We start from the raw sequence: 22,841 nt of genomic DNA, 5'->3' as shown, positions 1-22,841 counted from the left end.
GAGCAAAGGCTGGAAAGGGTTAATTGGACCAGTGGAAGGAGGTGGGTGGTGGAAAGAGGTGCTCACCGCACAGACGAAGCAAGTGTCATGCCAGCTGAAGCCCAGCGCCTCCAGGAATCGATCGCCAGCGTCTATCTTGAAGTCACAGCCACGGCATTTGGTTCCAAACATCTTCTCATAGTCTTGAGGCAGGGAGAGAAGGTGAAGGAGAGATTAGGCCAAGGTGTTCAGAATCTGGAGGCCGAGCTAGGAAGAAGAGTGCCGCTGCTTACATGAGCCATCGCCACAGCACCCACCACCCGTGCCACTCACCCGCTTGGCAAAGGGAGGCTGCTTTGATTGCAGAGCCATGTTCAAAGAGCAGCCAAGATCAAAGGCACTTCCCTTAACACCAAGCCTGTCTGTATATCAACTGGCAAGGAGTCCTGTCCTCCCCGGCCCTACCTGGAGATGCCAGGAATTGAACCAGGGACCTTTCGCATTTAAAGCACGCACTCTACCGCAGAGCTACAGACTGGGTTGCTAGTGTCTGGATCACTGCCCCAGTGATCTCAGCTACCTTCCTCATCTGCTCCACAGTTCTCTGCTCCTGCTCTAGGTTCCCTTCTGTTTCTGTAGCTTTGCTTCTGCCCCACAACCCTGTCCTCTCCCCAGTATTTGCTTTTCTCTGATCAGAGCTCTTCCTGAGCTAAGCAACAGATGCTCTGGTGCTGCCCTGGAGCCTGTTGGGCTGGCTGGAAGACCAAAGACTCTGTGAAGAGATGGCAGACAACCGTCCCAGCCATGTCAAGCAAGGCTGCACATGCTGTTAAGAGCCCTGCACACCCCACCCGGCTTATGATGAAAGGCAGCTGTTCATTCATCTGGGAGAATTCCAGATTCTTTCACAGCATAATGTGGGGGTGGAGAGGGAAGCCACTCCATTTGTTAAGCCTTTCTCCCCCTAGAAACCTCCTCCCAATGGAATATTCCAAGAGAAGGATGTGTTTATCAGGACTGGAATGAAAGGAAAAGAACAACACTTCCCAGCATGCTTTGCTGCATGCTTACGTGATGCAGGTACTACTCTGCTGATCTCCATAGCAACCTGGCAGAACAGGCGCTGCCCGGCAACCATTACCAAGGGGCAGCCAGACCAGGGTCAGAGGAGGACGCCATTGCAAGTGTTTTGTTGCCCAAGCTCTCCCGGCCACTGAAGGTCAGTACTAGGAACTGTTTCTGTGGGGTATCCCCCCACCTCTTCCAAGGAAGGCTGCTTTGGTGCTGGCTGCTGCTCCCATTCCAGGGGGAGCTTGGGACATCCCATATGTTTCTAATTTTATAAATCTAGAATGTTAATTAAAGGCTACCTAAAAGACTTATAAGAAAGACCCACTACTTTGTGGGTACCACAGCCAAGTATTATCCATACCTCTCTCACAGTAGGGCTGCCCTTCTTCCATGTAGAAGGCACGATTGCGAATGGGCGTTTTGCAGGCAGCACAGATAAAGCAATGTACATGCCAGGTCATCTTGAGGGCATGCATAATTTCCTAAAGAAACACAAGAACACGAGTCACTCCACTGTAGGGCTGCCCTTTGCCAACAATGCAGGGTATTTAGACAGCACACTACATAGGCAATACTGAACTTTCCACATGCCAGCCATACATTATTTCAACCATCCCAACAACCTGGTAGGGGAGGCCAGGATTTAGCCTCCACAGATTTGGGGAGGGTGAAGATGGCCGGAATACAGAACAGGTTGCTCTAGCCTGCCAAGTGAGTTCATGACTAATATGAGATTTGAAACAGAGTTCCAGCTCGTGCTCATTGCTGTGCTATGTTTGCTCTCTGGAGCAGGCCAGAGTCTGGGAGTCCCCCAGCAAGACAAGTCTATCAGGCTTGTACTATATGGCAAGAGCAGGCGTGGGGAACTTTTTTTGCTCAGTTCCCCAAGGGTCAGCTGTGACAGGTGAGTAGGACAACACACCTGTCAAAGTCCCTTGAGCAGCATTTTCCAAGCCCCTAATAGCTAGCTGGTTGTCTGCCACTTCAGAGTCGCAGTTCAGGAACCCACAGGGCTGGTAAAACTGCTTTGTGCAGAGACCAGCCCCACACATGGGGGACCCACAAACATGGTTGGGGAGAAATGGCCCCACAGGCCAGCCAGAGGTCCCCCACCCCTGCTTCAAAGCATCAGCCCTTGAGTTAACATAAGGAACTAGAGAGGATCACCTCTGAGTGGAAAGGACTAACAGCAATGGCTGCCTCCTTCTAAGCAATGGAAATCTCAACATCAGGGATGTGGGACCTGCGACCCTCTAGAGGTTGCCTGACTCCAACTCCCATCAGCCTCAGCCAACACAGCCAATAGTGAAGGATGATGGGAGTCGGAGTTCAGAACCACTTGGAGTGCACAGATTCCGCCCCCCCCCCCTGACTCTCAGCATGCTTAAGAGTAGGCCTGATTCCCCGAAGGCTGCGCTCCAACCAAACTCACCCCTGTGATCTTCTTCTTGCACTTGGCACAGTTGGGGGCGTAGCGTATGTCGTAGCACTTGGGGCAGAAGATGGAGCCCTTCTCCTCAAAAAACCCGCCCTCGTCCAGCACCTTCCTGCACTGCGAGCAAGTGAACTCCTCAGGGTGATAGTAGCGTCCAAGGGCCACCAGGTAGCGCCCTCTGGTGGAAAAACAAAAAGAGGAAGGGTTAGCTTTGAGGTGGGTGATGAGCCTGGCCTCTTGCCTATTGGGGGAAAGGACAGGTGACCAGGGTCTTTCCCCTTCCATTGCCAGAAGACAATTCTACCTGTTGTTATGAAGCATGAGTCTACAGTACATGGAAGGGAACATTTCCAAGGGCTGGTTTGCACAGCGGCGTAGCATGGGGGACGGTTGCCCAGGGTGCAAAATTTCAGCACCTAGTGCTGCCTCAATACAACTTCGCACATCTGTCGCTGCACTCTGTTGAAAACAGATTTTCCATGCAAACCAGGAAGTGACCTCTCCAGACAACGGAACAACTCTTCTTTTCTTATTTCTGCGGCTGCAAACTCCTGGGTGATGCGGATGCCATTAGGCAGTTGAATGTCCGTGTGTCCTCCGTCCATCTCCCTTCCTCCACACAGCCCTGGGCACTGGCAACTCACGCTATGCCACTGGGTCCGCACATTATGATTGCAGCATGCCAACATCAAGCAAGGGACTCGCATTTGCGAACAAGCCACTGCAAGTATAGGTACCGAACTTCCAGGTCACCTCTGCACACAATATCCATCGGTGGAATCGGTGCGCCCATCCAAAAGCCAGTATTCCAGGCTGCAACAGACTAAGTGAGGTGCAGGTGTACGTGTGTACAAACCACTTCCTATAATTTGGGGTGGGGGGGTAGGAGGAGAACGATCCCTCCGCACTGCTGCAACTCTCACCTGATTATCTTGTTGCACTGGTAGCAGATGGGTGTTTTGTCGGCACTCTCAGGGGCTTGCTGCGCAGCCTGCACAATGGAGTTGCGGTTCTGCATCGGCGTTGGCGTAGCCGGCTGGCTGTGCTTGCTCAGGACCGTGCTGGTTTTATCTGGGGCATACCGCTCAGCAAAGGAAGGATCCACAGCCCAGGGTGGGCGGCTGGCCGGGCCGGAGACAGGTGCAGGCTTTGGAGCAGCAGAGCCTGGAGCAGTCACACACAAGGCAATGGCACTTTATCTCTCAACAGCAACCCACTTAATATCTGAAGCCTGCATGACATATGCATTGGCACTGTGTCTAAGGTCTGAGCAATTCACTGGGAATAATCCCTGCCCTTCGACTTGTGTGGACAGACCCTCCTTCCCAAAGGAAGGCCATTGGCCACTGCTCATTTTCAGGCACACATGCATTCAAAAATTTAAAGCTAACACAGCTTCACAGCAAGAAGCTACAACAGGTTTTGCTGTAGACACTGTGGAAGATACCAGGTGCCAGTATGCAAAGCTTTCCCCAGCAAGCATCCCTGCCCAGAGGTTTAATCGCATGCACAGCGCTCCCAGCTTACCATATCCAGGCTCCACTTTCAAGGCTGGCGCAGAAGACAGATCCGGTATGGAGACCTGGCTACAGAATAACCAATTAGTTCCAGGCAACCTGGGCCCATTACCCGCCCACTCCAGCAGAGGCTGCTACCATGGCCCAGGTCTGGCAAGTCATTGTAGTGGGGATAATAATAATATTTTCACAGACCTCAAGGGGCTCACTGTAAGAATGAAGTTGGGGGACACACAAGAGCATCACAGGAGCAGATTGTGTGCAGTCAAAATATGCCCATACCCACAGTGTAGCAGTGACCCCTATTGGCTGGTGGTTTTGCTGCCCAGAGTGACCAGCATTAAGAAGAAACAGGTCCTATTATGCTAAGCCGAGGCTACAAAGCCTGTTGCCGAGGATGCAAGGACAAGCCAACACAAAAGACATTCTCCTCGTTTATGTGCAGAGGGAGCATTCATCTTCCCTTCTCTAAAGGAGGAGTTCAAACAAGTCCTGGAGGAGGAGAGGACATGCATCATGCTGTCCTCTCAAGCACAATGACCACAGCCACCACCTGCATGGATGGAGGATAAAGAACAAAGACTCCTGGGCCTGGTTTGCTCTCCTAAAAAAAAAAGTAGGACACCAGAGCAGGTTCTGCACAGGAGCACCAAAAGCATTCCTGTTAACTGTACAGTATAGCCAGGTCAGAGGCAGATGGAAAACGGAAGGCAGGATTCATTTAAGGAAGTGTTTCTTTCCTTGTGCACAGCAAGTGCCTGCTTTCCTGGCATACCTGGGGCAGTTCCTATGATCCCCAATTGGGCAATGGTGTGAGGACAAGCACTGTGATAATATCAGCATGAAGGAACAGCACAGCCTTTCAAAGCCTCCCAGCCCCAGGCTGCAGGGCTGGTCTGCATAAGAGGAACAGGCCTTAGCTCAGGGGTACAATATCTGCTTTGCAGGCAGCAAGGTCCCAGGCTCAGTTGACCAGCATCTGCGGGCAAGGGGCAGAAAAGATTCCCTGTCTGAAACTCCTGGAGAGTTGCTGCCAGCCAGTGTAGATAATACTGAGCTCAATAGACCAAGAGTTTGACCTCAGTATAAGGCAGCTGAGATAGCTCAGTCAGTATAGCATGAGACTCTTAAGCTTGGGGTCATGGGTTGGAGCCTTGGGGTCATGGGTCGGGCAGAAGAATCTCAGGGTCATGGACATTGGGCAAAATATCCCTGCATTGCAAAGGGTCGGACTAGGTGGTCCCTTCTACCTCTACAATTCTATGATCAGCTTCCTGTGGCGAGACAGGTGATGCCGCAGAAAAAGGACACGAGGCGTTATCAACCATGAAATGCACTTGTGGCCAGGGAGTAACAGTGACAGCAATTCATCTGTTTTGCAATCGGACACACAGCTCAGCACTAGGAGCTGGCATCCGCAGAAACCTGAGGGGCTGTGTGCTCATCTCTTGGCATAAGATTCACACAAGACAGCAAACTAGAAAGACATGCTGTTCTCTCTCACACATACACCAAATTCCACCACCTGTTCCAATGGGAGTCCAGAGTTTTGTGCTGTCAGAGGCCTGCCCCAACTTTGCTGGAAAGCACGGAAAGGCCAAGGTGCCCCAATCAGCTCCTTAGCCATTTTGTGCTGCCTGCTAAATCACTTCCTTAAAGCTTCAGGTGGAAGCTTTTCCACATGTTTAACCCCAACCCTACCTTCTTGCAGTAAACATTTTGCTTCCCATTCTTTCCTCTGAAGGTTACCATGAAGGTCCTCTTCTCTTCAAGACCCTTTTAAATATTTCAAAGGGTTTATGTGGTGTGTCGGGGGGTGCGGTGTAGACGTCATATGAGGGGCATGAAGCACACCCACAGACAGGTCGCCTCACATAGGGCTCCAACAAATGACACCTCAACTTGGTCCCAGGGAGAGAGCCTATTGCCCCAAGGCCATCTAGCTCAGGGCAACAGGACCACGCTACTCGCCCCACATATTCAAGGCTTTTCACTTGGGAGACAGCCCTATGGCTTCAAGATGAACCATCCGAAGAAGTGTGGGCTTCAGAATAACTTCCAAGGTCACATGACTCAAGAATGAGATCCATGGCAGGGGAAGAGTGTGAAGATCAGAGGGGGAACCTGGTGATGTGGCAGGAACAGCAGTCCAGCTGTGTAGGCAGTCATTTGAGGAGACTCAAACACTCCTAGCCCAGAGCAAGAAACTACAGTCTGTTCAGGAGTAGAAGCCTATGTACAAGGAAGGAGGTGTGGAGGTGAATGGGAGATGTGTGGGGTTTGGGGAGCTGCAAATAAAGGAGAAGGGTGTCTTGAGCTGTTCCAAGTACAAGCTTGAAAATGGAAGAGAAATATAGCCTGCCCTTGTTGAATCCCTTCCTTTCCCCTTCTGAGGTCCCCTTGGGCAATCAGCTAGAAGAAGATACCAAGCAGGGGCACAGGGTACACATATTCCCCCACACCACCTCCTTCCTGTACATAGGAAGCAGCTATCTTGTCGGGAAAGGCTAGACTAGGCTCTCTCTTCTCATCGTGCTCATTTTCTAAGTGTCTGACACAAGGGTAGCAGGGAGAATATTCTAACCTGAGATTCTCCACCTGCAATGAGAAAGGATACAGCTCATCAAGAGCTGCACTATGTGATTATCCAAGACAGGAGCAAAGGGATTCTGTACACAAGACTTGCTGCAGACTAAAAGTGTGTGTGTGTGTTCATTAGTTCCATTGTGCATGTTACATCTCATCCAACCTATCCAAGGACTTTTCCAAAGGTGCAATCAACAGAAGAAGAAAAAGAGTATAGTAAATTACTATAACAGCTGTTTCAGTGCATCATGCAGGCAGAGGTGGTGAGATCCTGGCAGTCTCCTGTCTCACCACCCTGGTCCTTGCCTACTATCCTGGGATGTGGACCTGGGATGAGAAGTTCACAACCCCCCATATTTATCCCAAGGAGTTAAAAGTATTGAGAAAAGGAGAACTCAGTGCTGGCCTGCCGGTCAGGCTCCTGCTCCCAGAGGAAAACCAGGGCACAAAAGCACCCCAAAATCGTTGGTGGGCAAAGGCATTGCATCTTTGCTCAGCTTCCCAAACAACCTTACAGAGGACAGCTGGGTTTATGCTCAGCTGGAAAACAAGTCGTCCCTCTAAGAAAGAACACAGCCTCCCTACTTCAGGTGTGCATAGATTAAAAAGGAAAGGAAAGAAAGACAGGAGCCAGTTACGAGAATAGGAGCATTTATTTTACTACAAAATGAAAGGTAGTAAAGCCAGCCTCCAACTAGATTGCAAACTCCTGCCTGGGCATCAGCTCCAGGCAGCTCAGGGGGTGGGTGGATTACAGCACCATACAGATATAGCAGCTGAATTAGTGTCATGCCTGCAGTCAAAACAATGATTACACACTCTTTCTAGAGAAAGGGGCACACAGCATTTCCTCCACCGAGCAACAGGACATGCCTGCTGTGGAAGCAGGTTACCTGAAGAGCCAGAAGTCCCATCCCCTAGGGTTTTTCCCCCAAGCCCAACACAAGCAGCCATATTAAGTGTTGTCCAAATCAGAGAGCCTTTGGAAAAACTGAGGTATAATGGAGTTAATCAAGTGCAAGGAGGACAAGTCTAATAACCATTGAGGGGTTGGGGAAGAGACGGAATCCCTCTATTACAGCGTTACGGGTGGGCAAGTTCTGCAAGCCTTCATGACCTAATCAGGCATCTAGAAGAGGAATGCGTGCCATTTCCTCAAAGTGGTAGCCACAACCAGCCACTCATAGAACAATGATGGGGAAAGGACCAGGGGCTAAGGGCATGTGCATTCACCATTCAGTGGCAAAATAAAATAAAATGGAGAGGCCTGTTAGGAGAAGAAGTTTTATGGGTTGAGAAACAGCACTCAACAGTGGACAAAGGAGGGAAGGGGAAGATCAGCCACTACCAAGAACAGTGTTTTTAAAAAATCCCATGCAGGGTTGAAAAGGAGCCCTTCCAGATATGAATGTCAGGAAACGACTCCCCTCTCTCTGAAATGCTCGGCCAGGAAGAAGAGCTCTGGCAGCTCATTCAATGCGGCAGGTCCCAAAGGAAAGAGGTCTCAGTGCAATGCCATATTGCATTGGGTAGAACCTTCCCCCCGCCTCCTTGGTTCAGTATGAAGGCCAGAAAGGAGCATACAGAGGTCTCCACAGCCAACGTCTCTTCAGTCAGGGAAGAGAAAACACAGTTCAGAAACAGCTTCCTGGTAGTACCAGAGCATCTTGCTTAGAGTTGGGAGAGTCAAGCCTCCTGCCCAACAACATGAACCCTCTTCCATCCCCTCCACAGCTGGAGGTGTGACATGAAGCTCAAAGAGAAGCAGCCACCAATGTGGAAGACTCCTGGCGTTTCTCAGGTTTCCCCCTGCTCAAGTCGTTCCCCAACACAGTTCAGTTGCTACGTTTCCAGGAGTTGCTGTGGATTTCTAGTGGGGGGTTTTTTGGGGGGGAGGGGGTTGTTTTGCTTTTTAAAAGTTTTGTTCAACCAGTTAGAAGGAGACAGACAGAAACACGCCCTTCCCATTCACATCGGCATGCAATAGAGAAGAGCGGAGTCGAGAAGAGAAAGGCCGGCCCATCGCAGGCAGCCTAGGAGAGCACGTTCAGAGAGGTAGCCGATCGCTGGTGGTGCCAGTCGCGCAGGCGAGTGTAACGGGGGCTCTGAAGCTCCGAGACAAACTTTTCTCTGGGAGGGGAGAGAGAAAGAGAAAGAGACACAAGGAAGAGATGGGAGGAGAAAGCAGAGACCGAGAAGGAGAAAACCAGAAGGGCATACCAGGCATGCAAGGTCAAGGGAACCAGAACAAGGTGGGAAGAAGGCTTTCATCCCCTCCGCCCCGGACAGATGGGAATGGGACAGTGGCCCTGGGCATCCGCCAAAGCTTAGGAGCGGGTCTGGACTCTGCACTTTCAGCTCCCAGCCCCTGGCACTTTGGGAGTGGGGAGAAGTCAGGTGGAAACCCACTGACTCTCCTGGCCCTATCAAAGGGACCTTCTTACCTGGCTTTCCTAACATGCTCATCATCCGGGTCTTGCACTGGCAGCGGGAAAAGGAGAAAGAGAATATCATGGTCTGAGCCAGTCAAGCTGTTTTAGTTTTCTGAGAAGAGAAGTGGATTTTTTTTTTGTTTTTGGAGGGGGTGGGGTGGGCAGGGAGAGACTGGGCACAAAATAAGAACATTCCCTGGAGGATACAGGGCCTGGGCATCAACAATAATGAGCGGGAAGCAGAATGAGGTGCCTGCAGAGCTCTTTGCAGAGCAGAGATAGACTGAATGAGGTCAGCAGAGCATCACAAGTGGAAGAGAGAGAGAGAGAGAGAGAGAGAGAGAGAGAGAGAGAGAGAGGATCCTCCTGGGACTTGCTGTAGGACAATCTGCCAGCAGAGCCCTCCCAAACTGGTCCAGGTCCAGAATGCTTATGGAAGGTGGCCAGAGCTGTCCCAGAACAAGCTCAGGTGCCTCTGCAACCTTTGCCTTGTCGCCGGTGGCACCAAATGCCTCGTGACTCCCTGCCACTTCCCAGGCTGGAGCCAGCCAGCCAGCCAGCCAGCTCTCAACAACACCCCCAACCTGGAGTGGCTCCCCCTGGGAGGGAGGCACTTACTGAATTCCGTGCCTGTCAGATGGGCCAGGATACGGAAAGAACGGGACTGGGTTGTGCCCGTCCGCGGTCGCCAGTCCTCTGTGTCCTCAATGAGCCTCTTTTTGCTGGAGTCATTGGGGAGGAAGGCCGGCAGGCTTGCCAGCCGCAGAGAATGCCTACGAATAGACAAGGGCACTCAGCCAGGGCTGCACTGAGATGAGCATCTGCCAGGCATGCATGACACACACAAACACAAGAAACTGCATCAAGCGGGCGGGGGCGGCGGTGGGGGGATAAACCACCATGAGGCACAAATCAGGACATGGCCATAGTTTCATAATTCTGAAGATCGCAAGTAACCTGCCCTGCAGACACACAGAACGGATCCTGAAGCCCCTTCTGTTCCCTCTCCCCCATCCAGGCCTGAGGTAGCTCTGCCGGTACAGCATGAGACTCTTAATCTCAAGGTCGTGGGTTCGAGCCCCACATTGGGCAAAAGATTCCAGCATCTCGGGGCGATGGACTAGATGACCCTCGTAGTCCCTTACAACTCTACAATTCTATGATTTGAATTGTCTGGATAATTGAAACCACACACGAGACAGCATTTGGATGAGGACGATGTATGCATGCTGCAAAAAGCCTGTGCATTTATGAGCAGCACCAAGTCCACAATAAATAGCTGCATGGAAGTGTTCCCTCCCAGAAGGGGCCTTGACTCTGTGTGAGATCCTTAAACCTGAAGCCTCCCATGTCAGGCTGAAGCAAGGCCCCCAGTTCCTCAGCACTGCTCTGGGGAACATCTCAAAGGAGATTTTTCACTGATGAAAAATTTGAATCCTTGTTGAGGGAAGCCCTGTTACTGCTTCTAGCGCTATTCCAACTTCACCAAAGGGATATTCACACGCTATAACGGGACGACAGCAGCAGCAGCAGCACACAACATACGAGGGACATAACAACATCTGTCCGAAAGTTTCTACCCTCCCCTCCCCTCCCCCACCTCTCCCAGGTCTTACGGGTCCTCCAGGTAGTAATCTCCATAATCAGGTGGGGGGTTGCTCTGGGGTGGAGCCTTCACCTCAGGGGGGTGAGCGCTAACCCTGAAGCCACAAAAAGTCAGAGAATAAGAGAAAAGATTGGACAGGTCAGGTGAGACATGCTGCCCTAGTACACAACCGCACAAATAAAAGGCCACATCTCCTGAGGAAACAGCCAGTGCCACTGGAGGTAACAGCTTGACTGTGCAGTGGAAAACACACACACACACACACACACACACACACACACACACAACTCCCTGCCAGTTTTAGCACCACTTCCTTTCCCTTATCTGGGTCAGGCAGTTACTGCTACAGTTGTCAGCACAGCCTGAAGAGTCACAGCAGGCCATCCCACTCCCTTGGAAGCATCAGGAAGTTTCCCTGAAGCCAAACTGCCAACATTTAAAGCCTCAGGGCAGCCACTGTGCCCCCAACTGGCCGTTTCACTTCAGATTAGCCCCCAGGCCTGGTTCACATGACACGCTTAGCCAAACCGTGGTTTAGTGCGTATGTGAGGCCTCCTGGAAAGAATATCTTGGACTTTTTGGTTTTTTGCTGCTGCGTCATACTGAGCTAAGCCCTCATTTGGTTTAGCATATTGTCTGAAGCTAGCAGTCTCCAGACTAATCGCAAGCTGTAACCAAGGTTTGTTGTGTGGGTTACACTTCATGGTTTCTCCAAGAGAGAGCTGAACTATGAGCAGAGGCTTAATTAACACACTATGCCAAAGTGTGGCTTGGCTCAGCAGCAAAACAACCAGGAAGGACCAAAGATGTTGTGATGTCCTCTCCCAGAGTCCATACAGTCAGGCTAAGTCATGATTTAGCTTAGCATGACATGGGATCCAGGCCACCAAGTCCTTCAGACAGGCTCCAACACAAACCCAAGAAGTCAAGAGGACACAAATAATGTTGCCCCACATATTGTAAGAAAGGGGACCTCCATGTCCCAATTCCTACACTAAAGTCGTCTGTTCTCCCCTTTCCCCGACTCGCAAACATGTCCCTCAAGCATCTCTTTTTATGAGGGGATATAACCCGCCATAACCACACACTCCTGTGGGAGAGTAGGATAGGGGGTAGAAAAGTCAGTGAAGCAGGAAAAAACACCCAAAAAACCCAAACTAAAAAACTAGCAAGGAATGAGGAGAGTTTTTAGGTGTTGAAAAGGAATTATGTTTAGGTCATGCATGTTAGCAATAATACACTTTAAAGTTACAGAACAAGCAAAGGCTTACTGACTTGTCAGGGTTCTGCACCTGCAAGAGAGAGAAAGAGAGAGAGAGAGAGAGAGAGAGAGAGAGAGAGAGAAGGGAAAAGAGCAAAAAGACAGTCAGGAAAGTGAAGGACATGTTAGAACCATTAGACAAAGTTTTTTAAAAAACATGCTTCCCTCCTTGCCTAGTGTGGGTGAATATAGCCGAGATTCCATGCACAGCTCACCTAACTGGGTCATGGATCCTCAACCTTTTGGACCCACTTTGAACACCCAAACACGCATTTGTGGACCCATTTAATATTTCACCATATATTTGTATGGTGGTAGTGCTCCTGTTATGACCCACCTTGGATCAGGTTGCGGCCCCCTAGCAGGTCCTGGCCCACCAGTTGAAGTCCAGTGCTCTAGGTCATAGGATCAGGAATGCAGGAGTATGAAAGAAATGAGCAGCAGCACCATTTCTGCCAGCATGTAGACTATGCTCACCATGGTCCCACAACTGGTCCCTTCTAAGGTACTGACTGGCAGGGGACCCCAAAGAGGCCAATGAGAGACACAGGGGTTGGTCAGAGGTGTACAGGACTTCATCTAGCACAGATATAAGCTTTTCCATCCCCACCAACAAAGGTGCCAGGGACACGTCAATGCACCAAACGAGAAAGGAATCACCTCAAAAGAAGCAGCATCCAAAGCCTAGAGTGTCAGGACACAATTTGCATGCAGCCAGGCACTGTTAAAATCATTTCGGGATGTTTCATCGGTGATTAATAAACAAAATAAACAGAATTAATTTAGGGCTGCATTTCTAGACATGGGAAGATAGCAGTCAGAAGATGCTAGTTTCGGGCTTGAAAAAATGAAATAGTCAAGTATAGATTAATCGGTATACAATTTCACCCAAGCCATTTCCTTAATAAACTGGAAATCTGGATTTACCATAGTGCTGCTCCCTTCCAAAGGATGCCTGAGAACAGCTACACTAGTACGGGAATTTTATGCTGGGATGAGCAGAATTGGAAACTCAGCCAAAAGCCTTGATGTCAGCTACTCAGTATTTTATCTGGGGTGGACAGCTTTATGCATAATTTCTTTTAGTAATTTTAAGTTTGTATATCATATTATTGTGCCCAGTGCTGAGACCTTATGGTGCAGGGCAGGTAAGAAATCTTATAAATGAAGATACTGAATCTGGGACCTAGTAAATGATGAACAGTTTGGAGAATAACTGTAGCTTAGATTGCCAGGGAGGCGGTGAGGAAGGAAAGTTACATTGGGATCCATAAGCGACATTCATTCCTGCCATAGTGAGTCAGCCACAGAAGAAACCACAAGCAGATAGCACCAAACCTATAGATACAGATCACTCGCCATAGCACAATGCCGCTCAGACCAAAGAATCTAGCGATTCCTTTGTGTGGGTGGGTCAAGAGAACTACAGGCTGGGGTTCCTGGGATGCCGCCCCATGCTCCTGACTGCCACCTACGATAGCATTATTATTATTCTTTGCCCAGGAGATAAGATTGCAGGACTTGAAAGTAGTGAAAGATGATGAAATGCAGGCCGCTAAACGGTCTGGCTTTTTCAATTAGACATTCCGGAATGAACAATACACAAGAGAACTGCCAGATCTAGGCATCGTAATATAAGCTCCAGCCACCAGGGGTCACTGCAACACCAGATGTCTTAAGTTCTAGCACAGATTCTGATACAGAGGGAGGAAAGGGCCGCCCACACCCAGCCATTGCCCACCCATAAAAAGGCCACACAGGCAGAGCCCGACATGCACAGTGCGGGCAGACAGGCGAGTGTGTGGGCAGAACAGCACAGGGCAGAACTCCACAGTGAGACCACTCAGCCCCCCCCGACTCCCCAGGGTGTCTAAATAACACAGCGACATACCCATTGTGCTGTGTGGTGCAGACGGACGCAGAGGGAGTGTATGGCACCGATTTCGTCACCAGCCCGGGCTGGGAGTTTGGAGCAGAGCTGACTCCAAAGGGCCGGGCCGTTTTGTTGAGGGCAGAGCTGGGAGTGAAGTTATATTTCGGGCGCTCGGAGGAAGGGAGCGCATCCTGAGCAGAAGACAAAACACACAGACGCCCAAGCTGGCACAGCAGGCAGCATGCAAGTGCACCCCCCGCTGCCAGGCCAGAATGCCAGAGGCCACCATGCCCCAGGTGGAAGCCAGGCCAGATTCTGGCCACAAGGGCATTCCTCAAGTCCCAGGGCAATAACCACAGCCAGCCAGCCAGCCAGCCGCATTCCTGGCTGACAGTAGCCAAGACACAAGCAAACACGCCCTGTATGTGCCCAGTTGCCTACTGCCAGCCAACTTTGTTGAGCACCCTATGTGGGCAAATGTGGTCACTCTAGAACTGACCCCGGGATGAGCCTTGGAGAGCAGGTGAGGCAGTTCAGCGTGGGCACGTGTTGTAGCAAAACTGAACCATGCATATCCATTTCTACACCCTCCATCTCGTTCCCTGCCTCCTCCAACCACAAGGGAAACAGGGGAGGGATACGCCCAAGCAGAGAGGGAAACTAGAAGACAGCCCTGGCCACAATCTTGGAGAAGCTGTTTCCCTCCACAGCCTGACTGCCTGGAAGTCCCCTCACCCCCGCCCAGCACTTCTTTTGTGAGGCAAGGCCTCAGACTCCAGGATAAACATTCATACAGGGTTAGACTATACAGGGAACATAGAGGCAAGGGCAGCAAATGGCTCTATTTGCTGCTCCAGCCCACTTAAGGCAGGCAGCTCCCGGTTCATCCTCCACCTGACCTCTGATGATCACAAATAAATTCAATACTGTGGTGGCCATTTTGAGTTTCTGGCTTCTGAAGGTTTATGGGTGCAATCAAGAGGAGTTCCATTGAACAGCAAGAAAATAAACTGCTATAGATTTGGAGGGCTGGGGAAAAGGCAGCAGTGAGCTCCTTTAGTGCCAGCACACCAAGGTTCAGGCTACGGTGCCTGGATAGCTCCAAAAGTGAGCTACCAAGGGGGGAAGATTCCACCAAAACCAGGTGTAAAAAGGAAGACGATAGCAATAGATACATACAAAACACTCTTGCTTGGAAACTTCAAATAATCAAAATGCCAAGGAGTTGCAAGCTGCACATCACTTATTTGAGGGCATGGTGAATGCAGTAGGAATGTCTGACTTAGAAAAGCCTTATAAGCATATGGCAGACATAGCCACAGAGTTTGGCCCACAGATATAGCACAATCGGTGTAGCTCAAACAGCCCCCTGGAGAAGGGCTGTGCAGCTTAAAACACACTGGTATTTGTTATTATCCTGAGTTTCAGAATGGATTCTTCACACCCCACTACAGTCTCATTTATTTATTTTGGCTTTTACATCGAGCACCTAACTCAAGAAGTGTCAAACAAGCGAAGGCACTTGTGTTTCCTCAACTATCCCACAGCTCCCCTAGACCAGCGGCAGAACTGGTGCCCAGCGAGGTCTGTGAGAGAGCAGACCCACCACGGAGGAAGCAGAGGAAGACGTACCTTCTGAGGCTTGCCGAGGAGATTCTGGACTCTGCAAGAGAAAAGCTGCCGTTAACGAGAAGAAAGGCACTGCCGGGCAGGGGCTCTCCTGGGGCAGCAATAACAGGCAAGAGGGTGGCAGCAGGTGCTTTTGACTTGCAGCAACAGAGCTGCACTTCCCAGCAGAGAATATGCTCAGAGAGCAGGGCCACAGCAACATGAGGAAAGCAGCCTGCTCCCTTTCACACCATGAGGGAAGATAGTGGTGACAGCCATGGAAGATCCAGTGACTGGATGGTCCTGCCTAGGTTGCCTGGGAGAAAACTCTTCTGGGGCATGGCTAAAAGCCCTCTGTCCTAAGAGCACACCCTTGGCCTCTCTCAGGGTTAATATCCACTCATTCACACACTCACTTAAGCATCACTCTGGCTGGCTGAATAAGGACCCCTGGAGAGTTAGAGAGGCTTTCTTCCACTCTCCAGTGATTCAGATGCAGCCAAGATCACTGTGGGTATAAATATGCTATGAAGCGGTGGCAGTTCACCAAAGTGAAAAGCTAGTTAGCCTACTGCTATGTTTATGAGTTAAGACAGTGCTTCTCAAAGGGTGTGGGACGCCACATTGGTGCGGCAGGAGAGGATGGAAAGTGTGGCACGAAGATTCAAGGAGAAAGAAACTTTTAAATATTTCAGTGTAGTGTAGTATCTATCTATACTGCAAAATATGGATAGGTATATTTTCAAAAAGAGCAAGAGCATTAAGTGATATTGAGCATCAAGTTGTGATGCAGGATTGCCATTTGAAACGTGTGCTGGAGAGCAGCATTGGCTATTCTGCAGTCCCACGACACATTGTAGTGAATAGGGATATTCAACTCTGACAAATGCAAAAGATCAGAAAAGAGAAAGGCTTCTTTGTGTTGATGAGAGTTTCTGACTCAAGTTAGACCTAATATAAATGAAGCTACCAGCAAAAGCAAGCTCACACCTCTCATTCAGTTTGTATACATGCTTAAAGTACATACGTAAGAGGCTCGTTGATCATTATATTTTGGGAATGATACATGTTATTATGTAGCTGCATTGTTCTATACTTTCTGGATCAAGCACTGCTAGTTGGTTCTCTTTTTGCTTTCCAATGTATTTCTTATCAATAAAAAAAATGGTGTGGCGTGAGCAAGTTTTTATTCTGGAAGTGTGACCCAGAGAAAAAAGTTTGAGAACCAGTGAGTTATTATTTTGAGGACTGGGCTTGAGTGCAAGGAGTATGTCAGCTGTAACCACTTCTCGATCCTATAATGTATGCCATGCTCCTGGTATCTTAATTCACACCAAGAGCCTCTTACCTGCTCAAGCTGAGCGAGAGCTTGTCCCCGCATGCACGGATCTTGTTCTGTGCTTCAATGTGGGTCAAGGTGCTCGTGTTCTCTCCATCAATGCTTAGCACCCAGTCACCTACTCCCACACCTGCTTGGGCTGCCTTGCCCCCGGGGGTGAGCTGCAAGGAGAGGAAGAAGAGGACTTGGTGACACAGAATAGTTACCCACATGAAGAGACAAAGGCAGGAAGCAAGCAATGTGGTTCTCAGCATTACACCATGTCTAGCGGAGCAAGATCTGGAGTAGTGGAATCAGATCCAATCCTGTCTTCCTCTGTTTCCCCCATAGTTTCCGCTAAATAAAGTGTGTAAATGTTGCATGCTCCAAAGGTGATAGCACTGTAGAGAACAATGCTCAAAGTGGCTGGAACTGATTTACCGATGGGCCTGAAAGTTGGAAACCAAGATTCAAACCCAGCAGGTAGGGCAACTACAGGGCCACCCAGCTATCTTCCAGTCTAACCTGCCTCCCAGGGATGATGCAAAACGCATAGAGGAAGAGACAGGTACAAATTTATGAATGAGACATATTTCACTGCATAAGACTTTGCTGTCCCATCTCTCCTCCCGCCATTAAAAGGAGATCCTGACTTGCACCAACACCACACATGCTGGCCTCCAAAGAGGCTCCTCTTGCCTAACTCATGGTCTTTGGCTTTGATCAGCAATGATCAGTGTTAGATATATAAGCTAGGTGCCAAATTGCTCTTTAAACCAGAGTTACAGTTGTCAAAACGAAATGTCTAGTTGCCATGTAGCGGCCAGACGGCTCGAAAGTCGTATTTTTCAATACAACCTTTTGGTTCCTGAAATTCATTCTAATTGCAAAAATAAAATATCACGGATACAATTCTACAGGATGTGTTGTTAGTGTGTGAAAGCAGTCAAGATCCAAGGATCCCCAGGCATGCATCTCCAGATGGTGGAGACATCATGTTTGCTTGGTCGCAAGTGGCCTGGAGAATTTCGAACACTGATCAGCATATCATTTTCTGGTAATATAAAGAGGCCTCTGAAACATGCCTTGGCTGCTCTCCACAAAACCATATAGTTGCACATTTAAATTGCCAACAATCGTATGCATGATCGGTTTGGATTCACACTGTCCCATAGCATTCAACACCCCCGCCCCCCAAAAAAACAACCCCACAAGCAAACACAGCCATCCAGGGCGCTGGAGTGGAGGAAGCTTGATCGCTGATAAAATTCCTGTCGTAGGCCCTGCAGCCATCCTTAAGAAAGCTGGATTAGCTTAAATTTGCCGAGCATCATGACACACCCAAAACCTTTCCAAACCCCAGTTCTTAGTCTTAGTGCTGCATTACTGCCATCACTCACTGAGCTCCAGTGGTACATTGATCACATCCCATGTTTTGCATTGGTTATGTCCACACATTGGGGCATGGATGGATGGTTTGTGGATGAATGGTGCCAGGCGTGTGTCTGTCTGCTCACATCCAAGTGCTTTCAATGTTATGTCTCCCAAACCGATGCTGATGTTTCCTACCCGCACAAGTGGGAGGTGCCTGATGGGATCTATTTCTGCTGTGTACTGTTGTTCCCTCCCCCCTACCTGTGTCTGTCAGTAACCCTGAGTCATTGTCGGGAGCAAAGCAATTCAGAGACATAAATATAAATAATAATCCCCCAACCCTCTGTGAGGTCTGGCATCCATTCTGGGCATGCATGGAATGGCAAACGGGCACCTTTTAAAAAGGAAAAGAAAAATTAATTATCTGTGGAATGGTGTTACAAGAAACTTCTGCCAAAGCCAATGCTTCAAGCATGCTTTATAGGAGGAGAGATCTGCCAGATTTGCACAAATAGCAAGCGAAAATTTTTTTTATTAAATGATATGTCATGGCCAGAACCACCAGTAGGTCACTGAAGAGCACCGTACAAGGATAAAGAACGGCCTGGCAGGTAGGTGTACAGGAACCTCCAATCTGTTTCCATTGAGAAAGTGTGCGTGTTTGCAAAGAAAGCAGGGGCCCTGCTTCATCTTTAGATAACAATTTTATTATTCATTCCTGTGCCCATCTGGCTGGGTTTCCCCAGCCACTCTCACCAATCAAGTAATTGGAAATTGGTCACATCTCTGCAACCTGCATAATCATTGCCAGGAAGATGGCTCATCGCCCACCACCAATGGGCACAAAGCAAATTTCATTTTTACATTTGATATAGCTGTTCTGTAATTTTTTTTAGCAGTTTTATTATTATTATTATTTAATGCCCCTTCATTTGAGCTGACAGAAGTAAAATGGGAGTAGAGGGTGTGGTGACAGACAGCAATGAGTGAGATGTAATGACACATGTAAAAATACGCCCCCACACAATGCACTACAGTATATCCAGATGTAATTTCATATTGGATATACTTTCATTATCAGATTATCCCCAAGGCTGGAGATATATAATAATTTTATGGTGGAAGGAGCATAATAATAGTAACAGCAGTAGTTTTATTATTTGTACCCTGCCCATCTGGCTTGTCACTTGAGTGAGGAGGCCATTATGTGGGCAATACCAAAAAAATTTGAGGCACAAGAAGTTGCAAAACCACACTGAACTCCCATGTAGATGAGCCCACACCTGTGGGCAAAAGGAAACAAAGCTGGAGGAATAATATGTGCTTCCAGAAAAAGAAAAAAGCAACTGCCAGGTTAGCTTTACAAATACATTATGGGGGGAAATTGATACCTGCAATACAAAAGCTAGCTCCTAAACAGCATAAAACTAATTCAGTAAGGGGTTAAGAATGAATTTTATGTGCCACGTGGGTGAGGGGAAGAAAAAGCACAGAATGACCAGGCTCCTGTAGCTTTAAGACTTGTAGAGAAGTGGGAATTTCAGGGAGGTGCAGCTTTTCTCACCCATGCATGGCAAGCTGCATCTTGCAGAAATTCCTTCCCTCCTGGCTTGGCGATAGAGGAGCCCTGTCCCGCTTTGCGTCCGGTCACCGCATTTGGATCCACTGCAGAAAAGTTGAGCAACGACTGCACATTTATTGTGAAATAAAAACAAATTATCTGGAAGAGCCCAGGGCCTACGGGAGAGTTTAGACTTGCTGATGAATGCAGCAGACCAGACAGAACAGCCCAAACATAACTTTGCAGTTGCCTGGCTGCTGACCCAAAGTGCACTCCCTGGCCCTTTGAGTTGGAATATGGCAATTCCCACCACGATGCTGTAGCAGCCAGTGAAGCTGCACCTGCCGATACTCTTGTCGTTCAGCTTTTAGAAGCAGGTGGTGAAAAGCCCTGTCTAGCAACACACATTCTCTCCACCATCCCCTCCACCCTCCAGTGTTTTGGCTTTGTACTTCCCTCCTACTGCTTGTATTGGCGTTCCTCTCATGTTTGCTGCGTTTGTGGACACAGAAGCGCACAGTGCTCCCTGGGCAGGCAAGATTAGAAGTCTGATTGAATGAACTCTGCGCCCAGGTTCTCACCATTAGATTATGGTGGTGAATTAACTTCTACAAAAGGGCACCAAACTGTCAGTCTTAACCGGACTGTTGTCTTCTTGCGATACCTGTAATATACAGTACACACACAACACAGGATGAGGGGGGTTCAGGGATCCCCAAATGAGTGGGTGGGGGTGTTGAAATTCACTCCTGATAATCAGGCAAAAGGAAAAAGAAAAGAAAGAACCTTAGTCAAGGCTAAATGAAGTAAGAGAGAGGCACAGCATTGCAACTGATTGCACCATCTTGCCTCCTGAGCCTTGGGAGAAGAGCATTGCAGTACAAGGAGCCCGTTTTTATTTATTTGAATTATACCACGCCCTTCAGCAGTTTCCCAGGGCTGCTTTGCACTAATATGTGGAACAAGAAAGGAAGGGGAGGCTGAGTGGTAGTTAGGAACCGAGGAAGTTGCCATGCTTGCACTGCCTCAGACTTAACTGGTCTGTCTGGCTCAGTCACTGACTGGTAGCAGTTCACCAGAGGTTCAGAGAGGGGGCAATGCCCAGCCCTACTTAGAGATGCTGAGGATTAAACCTAGGACAGCATGCACCCTACCAGACAACTACCAGACTTTTAGCAGACATCTGAAGGCAGCCATGTTTAGGGAAGCTTTTAATGTTTAATAGGTTATTGTATTTTAGTGTTCTGTTGGAAGCCGCCCAGAGTGGCTGGGGAAACCCAGCCAGATGGGGGGGTATAAATAAGTTGTTGTTGTTGTTGTTGTTGTTGTTGTTGTTGTTGTTGTTGTTGTTACTACTACTACTACCACCGCTAAGCTCAACCTCCACAAGGTTGAGAGTGAAGAGGGGGAATCTGGGACAGTGTGCTCCTAGAACTCCTTTCACACATTGCCCATGCAATTATTGCTGGGCAGACTCCTGGCATATTAGTTCCCTCTCAGGCATTGCTGAGGGGACTGAGGCCATGCTTTGGGTCCTGCCCCCGGCATGCGCGTGCTGGTCGCCCTCACCCACCCCATCCCAGGTTGGTGTGGTTATCTGCAGGGAAGAAGCTTCAGAAGCAGGCATGAGCGGCTGCTTAATGCCACATGCTGTCTACAGATGCCCAGGCGCTAACGGGCTTTGAGCAAACACCCACCACCCTGACCACCTGCAGGGAATGGCTTCTCTGTTGCACACAAACCCACTTCGGTCTCTGCCCTATTTGGATATGTTTAGTACTGGTTGGAATCTTCTCAGAAACGCTCAGGACTGCCGGACAGTCATAATCTTCCACAAAGCGAACAGCACACACACCCACAAAGCCACACCACTTCAAAACTATTTGGGAGCATCTCAGAAAAAGGGAAAGTTATGAACGATGCTTTGAAGAACGATGTTGCTTGCAGCAACGGCAGGCAGTCATAGGCGCTGAAAACTTGACAGAGAGGAAGAAAGGCGCTCCCTTTCCCCAGGGTTGAGAAGCCTCTATGAAAAACTGGAAGTACGGGAGAGGGCCACATTTATTCGTTCAGAAGTAGAGTGTTACCAACGGGTGGTGTGTGTGTGTGTGTGTGTGTGTGTGTGTGTGTGTGTTTCCCCCTCCACCCGTTGGACTGTCCCTTTAAACAACTGCCAGGCAAACCCAGCAGAAACCCAGCAACAGGCTGGGTTCTGCAACAGGCAGAAGTTCATCTGCAGAGTTCCTTTTTGTTGTGCTGCTAAAAAGCACAGGAGCCCTGGAAAGAAAGAAAGAAAGAAAGAAAGAAAGAAAGAAAGAAAGAAAGAAAGAAAGAAAGAAAGAAAGAAAGAAGAAAGAAGGAAAGAAAGAAAGAAGGAAGACAACCCTAATTCAAATGTGAACTTCTAGAAGTCTGCAGCAGCCAAGAAGGCAATCTTACTGAAACCACCCACTCTCACACCCATGTTATAGTCCAGTGTTTCCCAAACTTGGGTCTCCCATCACCCCTAGCTAGCAGGACCAGTGGGTCAGGGATGATGGGAACTGCAGTCCAAAAACAGCTGGAGATCCAAGTTTTAGAAACACTGGTATAGTCCATATGCAATGAGCAATCCCACTTGGAAATGGCACGCCTCTCCTCCCCTTACCTCAATCACTGATAAAGGGCACCCAATATACATAGCCTCAGTGTAGACGCAAATGTTAAAAAGGGGTAGGACCATAGGAGGCTGCCTTATACAGACCATGGTCCACCTACCTCAGTATTACCTCCCCCAAGGGTAGCCAATGTAGTGCCTTGCAGACACTGTTGGGACTCCAACTCCCATCAGCCCCCACCAGCATCTGCAATGGTCAGGGGTGATAGGAGTTACAGTCCAGCAAGATCCAGATAGCATCATATTGGCTACGCCCGGCTTAGGCTGACTGGCAGTGGCTCTCCAGGGTGTCAGGCAGGGGTCTCTCCCAGCCCTGAAGAAACCAGGGATTGATCCTGATATGCAATGGGCTAGAAGAGGGCCATGCGATCAAGGCTGTTGTGGGAATGAGCTTTTAGGATCAGCCAGGTGGCTTTTAAACAGAGGTAGGAATAGGCAGGTATAACAATCCACACCGTGGGAAGTGCATGGAGAAGGCAGACATGATCCTGCAGCTTGGCCCTTGACCCCTTAGCCCTGTGCAACAGCAAGTCTGCACTGAGCCACATGTTTTGCGAAGGTGAT

At 49.2% G+C, this 22,841-nt stretch overlaps 1 protein-coding gene and 1 long non-coding RNA gene across 5 annotated transcripts in view; one reads left to right on the top strand and one right to left on the bottom strand.

Annotated features, from left to right (window-relative positions):
* Positions 1–22,841, top strand: part of LOC310838724 — a 122,330-nt gene that overhangs the window by 25,711 nt on the left and 73,778 nt on the right. The gene's annotated exons all lie outside the window — the stretch shown is intronic.
* Positions 1–22,841, bottom strand: part of PDLIM7 (PDZ and LIM domain 7) — a 44,209-nt gene that overhangs the window by 1,703 nt on the left and 19,665 nt on the right. The window contains exons 3-13 of one of the 4 annotated variants that reach the window (XM_083726294.1): positions 16,717–16,868; positions 15,393–15,423; positions 11,902–11,918; positions 10,637–10,720; positions 9,639–9,793; positions 9,033–9,069; positions 4,013–4,071; positions 3,409–3,649; positions 2,483–2,663; positions 1,412–1,532; positions 67–182 (exon numbers count right to left, since the gene is read on the bottom strand). In XM_083726294.1, the coding sequence (XP_083582420.1) occupies positions 67–182; positions 1,412–1,532; positions 2,483–2,663; positions 3,409–3,649; positions 4,013–4,071; positions 9,033–9,069; positions 9,639–9,793; positions 10,637–10,720; positions 11,902–11,918; positions 15,393–15,423; positions 16,717–16,868 (1,194 nt within the window). Of the gene's footprint in view, positions 1–66; positions 183–1,411; positions 1,533–2,482; positions 2,664–3,408; positions 3,650–4,012; positions 4,072–9,032; positions 9,070–9,638; positions 9,794–10,636; positions 10,721–11,901; positions 11,919–13,778; positions 13,952–15,388; positions 15,424–16,716; positions 16,869–22,841 lie in introns of all 4 variants that reach the window. The other 3 variants (XM_083726296.1, XM_083726295.1, XM_083726297.1) reach the window with 3 other exon arrangements.

Source organism: Podarcis gaigeae, assembly GCF_964106915.1.
Source record: "Podarcis gaigeae genome assembly, chromosome: 2".
Taxonomy (NCBI): Eukaryota; Metazoa; Chordata; class Lepidosauria; order Squamata; family Lacertidae; genus Podarcis; species Podarcis gaigeae.
This window is presented reverse-complemented; position numbering and strand designations above follow the sequence as displayed.